The sequence below is a fragment of the Anomaloglossus baeobatrachus genome, chromosome 1, assembly GCF_048569485.1.
Source record: "Anomaloglossus baeobatrachus isolate aAnoBae1 chromosome 1, aAnoBae1.hap1, whole genome shotgun sequence".
Classification (NCBI taxonomy): domain Eukaryota; kingdom Metazoa; phylum Chordata; class Amphibia; order Anura; family Aromobatidae; genus Anomaloglossus; species Anomaloglossus baeobatrachus.
Window position 1 is genome coordinate 478,975,169 of NC_134353.1, and position 5,437 is coordinate 478,980,605.

General features: G+C 42.8%; 1 protein-coding gene across 1 annotated transcript; it reads left to right on the forward strand.

Moving 5' to 3' along the window:
- Positions 1–3,173: 3,173 nt before the first annotated feature.
- On the forward strand, positions 3,174–5,009 carry LOC142308467 (general transcription factor II-I repeat domain-containing protein 2-like). The gene has a single exon (XM_075347108.1). The coding sequence runs from the start codon at positions 3,174–3,176 to the stop codon at positions 5,007–5,009; it is 1,836 nt and encodes a 611-aa protein (XP_075203223.1).
- The last annotated feature ends 428 nt before the right edge of the window (positions 5,010–5,437 follow it).

Below are 5,437 nucleotides of genomic sequence, written 5' to 3' on the forward strand. Positions count from 1 at the left end.
GCTGTGTGTGTGTGTGTGTGTGTGTATGATGATGACTGTGTGTATGATGATGGCTGTGTGTGTGGATGATGATGATGATGGCTGTATGTGTGTGTGGATGATGATGATGATTGTGTGTGTGTATGATGATGGCTGTGTGTGTGTGTATGATGATGGCTGTGTGTGTGTGTGTATGATGATGGCTGTGTGTGTGTGTATGATGATGGCTGTGTGTGTGTGTATGATGATGGCTGTGTGTGTGTGTATGATGATGGCTGTGTGTGTGTGTGTATGATGGCTGTGTGTGTGTGTATGATGATGTGTGTGTGTGTATGATGATGGCTGTGTGTGTGTATGATGATGGCTGTGTGTGTGTATGATGATGGCTGTGTGTGTGTGTGTGTGTGTGTGTATGATGATGGCTGTGTATGATGATGGCTGTGTGTGTGGATGATGATGATGATGGCTGTATGTGTGTGTGGATGATGATGATGATTGTGTGTGTGGATGATGATGACTGTGTGTGTATGATGATGGCTGTGTGTGTGTGGATGATGATGACTGTGTGTGTATGATGATGGCTGTGTGTGTGTGTATGATGATGGCTGTGTGTGTATGATGTTGGCTGTGTGTGTGTGTATGATGATGGCTGTGTGTGTGTATGATGATGGCTGTGTGTGTGTGTGTGTGTGTGTATGATGATGGCTCTGTGTGTGTGTGTGGATGATGATGATTGTGTGTGTGGATGATGATGACTGTGTGTGTATGATGATGGCTGTGTGTGTGGATGATGATGGCTGTATGTGTGTGTGGATGATGATGATGGCTGTGTGTGTTGATGATGATGGCTGTATGTGTGTGTGTGGATGATGATTGTGTATTTTGTGTGGATGATGATGATGGCTGTGTGTGTGTGGATGATGATGATGGCTGTGTGTTGATGATGATGATGGTAGCTGTGTGTGTATGATGATGATAAAAATGATTTTGATGATGATGGTGACTGGAAGACCGGAAAATATTACTTTCGGTCTCAGCCTTCTTGTCGGTCTGGACAGACGCTCATCTGTTCAGCGCGATGAAGCTGAGCTGACATTGACTGTGGACTACGTCAGAGGGAAGCTTTTTTTTTTTTTTTCTAAAAAAGATGGAGTCCCTAAATGTGTTTTTTGTTTAATTTCTAATAAAAAATATTTTTCTCTCTGTTGTGTTTTTTTTACTGTTTACTAGAAATTCATGGTGGTCACATCTAATTTGACATGACGCCATGAATTTCGGGTTTACTACCAGCTGAGAATACAAAGCTGGTATTAACCCCATTATTACCCAGTGTGCCACTGCCACCAGGGACGCTGGAAGAGCCAGGTAAAGCACCTGGAAATGGCGCTGTGATGAATGCGCCATTTCCAGGGGCGGTTGTGGGCTGCGATTTTCAGCGTGGGGGCCCCAAAATGCTTAGGCCTTACCACGCTGAGAATCCCAGCCCTCAGCTCTCTGGTTTTACCTGGCTGGTGATGAAAATATGTCGGGAACCCACGCATTTTTTTTCCCCCATTATTTAATTAAAAAACAATTGGGCTTCCCTGTATTTTGATTGGCAGCTAAGGTAAAGCCAGGCAGCTGGGGGTGGCAGCCCGTAGCTGTCCGCTTTATCTGCGCTGAGAATCAAAAATACTGCAGAGCGCTATGTCATTTTTTTAATGTATTTATTTTTACACTGTGTGTGACAGACCCAACAGCCAATCACGGATGCTGTGACAGAATCAGTGTCTGTGCTTGGCTGTTGGAATAACCTGGAATCTGCTTATACATTTTGATGCTGATGCCAATCACAGATGCCCATTCTCTTTGACAAATAATATAAAAAAAAATGACGTTTCGCTTCACGGTATTTTTTTTTTATATTATTTGTCAAAGAGAATGGGCATCTGTGATTGGCATCAGCATCAAAATGTATAAGCAGATTCCAGGTTATTCCAACAGCCAAGCACAGACACTGATTCTGTCACAGCATCCGTGATTGGCTGTTGGGTCTGTCACACACAGTGTAAAAATAAATACATTAAAAAAATGACATAGCGCTCTGCAGTATTTTTGATTCTCAGCGCAGATAAAGCGGACAGCTACGGGCTGCCACCCCCAGCTGCCTGGCTTTACCTTGGCTGGCAATCAAAATACAGGGAAGCCCAATATATATTTTTTATTTAAATAATTTAAAAAAATGCGTGGGCTCTTGTCATATTTTGATCACCAGCCAGGTAAAACCAGACTGCTGGGAGCTGAGATTCTCAGTGTGGTAAGGCCGAAGTGTTCTGGGCTCCCCACGCTGAAAACCACAGTCTGCAGCCGCCCTTGAAAACGCATTCATCGTAGCGCCATTTCCAGGCGCTTTACCCGGCTCTTCAGCAGCCCTGGTGGGTGAGGGGGGGTGGCACACTGGGTAAAAATGGGGTAATGCCAGCTTTGTATTCTCAGCTGGTACTAAGCCTGAAATTCATGGCATCAAGCCAATTAGACCTGGTCACCATGACGTTCTAGAAAACATTAAAAAAAACCAACAGATTTTTTTTTTATTACAAATTAAACAAAAAACACATTTAATGACTCCATCTTCAGTCCGAGTTAGTTCACAGGCAGAGCAATGTCAGCTCTGCGACACTCAGCAAGCATCTGTCCAGAGCGACAAGCAGGCTCAGACTAACAATGAAAGTCAGAAGTCAATCGAGTTCACTGCTGAGCAATCAGCCCGTGGTTAGGGGACCCTGTGAGCCCTCATTGGGTGATTCAAAGAAATGCTGCAGTATATTGCTGCTAATTAACTGCTTCGATACCCCAGCCTAATGGCCAAGATCAGCTGAGAACTGCTCTGGCAGTGGACAGAACAAAGCGACAAATGAGCAAAACAGCACCCTCATGTATTAGTGATCACATACGTGTACTACGTTTTTTTCCCATTGAAGTGAATGTGCTGCTGTAATGTGCAGCCACTAACAAATGTACTAGGCTGCTGTGGTCTGCCCATACAGTGCTTAGTCCTGGCAGCTGCTGGAGCACTGAAGCTGGGGCACCAGACTATATATAAGGACAGAGTCTCAATATTTCTATATGGGCAGTAGACTATGCATTTCTAAGGGGGAAGGACCGAGATGCTAACAGACATTTTTCAATTCACAGAGAACCCCTTCAAATCATAAATGGCATCTGCAATGTCATCAAAAAAGCGCAAGATTGCTGATGAAAAACGAATATTTCAGGACAAGTGGGAACAGCTATATTTTGTCACAGAGGTTGGAGCGAAAGTCCAGTGTTTGATTTGTTTTCAATTTATCGCAGTGCTTAAGGACTACAATGTGCGACGACATTACATGACACACCACGGAGAACAGTATGAAGCACTGTCTGGCAAACTACGAGATGAAAAGGTTCAGCAGCTGAAAGCATCACTTAAAAAACAGCGAAACCTTTTCTCAAGTATTAACAAGGCAAGCGAATCTTCGGTGAAAGCAAGTTTTGTCCTCAGTAACATGATAGCAAAATATTCACGACCATTTACTGAGGGTCAGTTCATTAAAGACTGTTTTGTAAAGGCAAGTGAAATTTTGTGTCCAGACAAAACAAAACTATTCGAAGGCATAAGCTTGTCCGCGAATACTGTTGCTAGTAGAATCACTGAATCTGCTAGTAACATTCATCAGCAACTCATTACAGCAGCACAAAGTTCTGAAGCATTTTCCATAGCACTTGACGAGAGTACTGGTGTAACGGATACAGCATACTGTGCTGTGTTCATTCGTGGGGTTGATGAAAACTTAAACATAATTGAGGAATTTTTAGACTTATTACCTATGAAAGGCACAACAACTGGTCGTGACATTTTTAAAGAACTTGAAGATTGTATCAATACAGCAGGACTGCCATGGGATAAACTTGTGTCTGTGGTAACCGACGGTGCACCAGCAATGTGTTCTGAAAACATCGGTGTTGTGGGATTATTGAAAGCAAAACGAAACCAGCTTTCTTTGTCGGGTCCTTTCAGCGCAATACACTGCATTCTGCATCAAGAAGCGCTGTGTGGAAAAAGTGTACAACTGAAAGAAGTGATGGACTTTGTGGTTAAGACAGTGAATTTTATACGGGCAAGAGGTCTTAATCATAGGCAGTTTACTTCATTCTTGTCTGATATGGACACCGAATATGGAGACTTGCTGTATCATACTGAAGTCAGATGGCTGAGCCGCGGAAGAGTGTTGAAAAGATTTTTTTCCTTAAGAGAGGAGATAGCGCTTTTTATGGCACTGAAAGATAATGATGTTTTCCAACTTTCTGACCCAGCTTTTCTATCTGATTTAGCGTTTCTAACTGATGTCACAGAACATCTCAATGAACTCAACTTGAAGCTCCAAGGCCAAAAGCACATAATTACAATAATGTTTGACAGTGTCAAAGCATTCAAATGTAAGTTGTCTTTGTGGGCCAAACAGTTGCAGTCTGGCAATTTGGCTCATTTCTCATCTATGCAGTCACTGGTACAAACTACACCGGATCGTTTGAAAATGTACTCCGATATAATTTTACAACTACTACAGGAGTTCAATCGACGTTTTCATGATTTCCAGGATCTTGAAACTGAATTTGCACTCTTTGCCACACCATTTGCAGTGGATGTTTCTTGTGTTTCAGAAGATCTGCAGATGGAGCTTGTTGACTTGCAGTGTGACACTGTTCTGAAACAGAAGTATATGGACATTGGTGTTCCAGATTTCTATAAGTTTGTTTCACAAGAAAAGTTTCCAAAACTTGTTAAAGCTGCTGCCAGGATCATGGCCATGTTTGGCAGTACATATGTATGCGAACAGTTTTTCTCCTCAATGAAGCTTAACAAATCAGCATTACGGTCAAGACTTACAGATGAGCATCTTCGTGCAACATTGCGATTGGCTACTGCACATGATTTCAAACCCCAAGTTGACATGCTTGTATCTGGCAAACGCAGTCAATTGAGCAGCCAGACTGGAGTTTGTCACACTTGAACTTGAAAACTGTATTGTTAAAAAAAATGAGCAGGTGGAAAACACCTGAAAATTTCCATTACGTTCAAACTTAGCAGTGTTGTTATACTAATGTAGCATTGTTATAATAGTTGAAATAATTGATTAACAATTATATTGTATTGTATTAAATTTGAAAGGAATGCGGCCCTCTGCCTTAAATTTTTTTTATATGCGGCCCACTTACTCTGACGAGTTTGAGACCCCTGCTGTAGAGTGTGGGTGAAACACTGACTGAGGTAGGGCCTGCAAACCTTGGTGTGGGAAGGACGTGTTCCGTCCCTCGCTCAGACTGGGTCCCAGCTTCCACAATATTAACCCAGTGTGCCGTCAACGAGATGTAGCGGCCTTGCCCACAAGCACTTGTCCACGTGTCTGTGGTTAGGTGGACCTTGGGTGAAACAGCGTTG

Coding starts and splice junctions, on each gene's coding strand:
- LOC142308467 (XM_075347108.1), top strand. CDS start 3,174: ATGGCATCTGCAATGTCATCAAAAAAGCGCAAGATTGCTGATGAAAAA.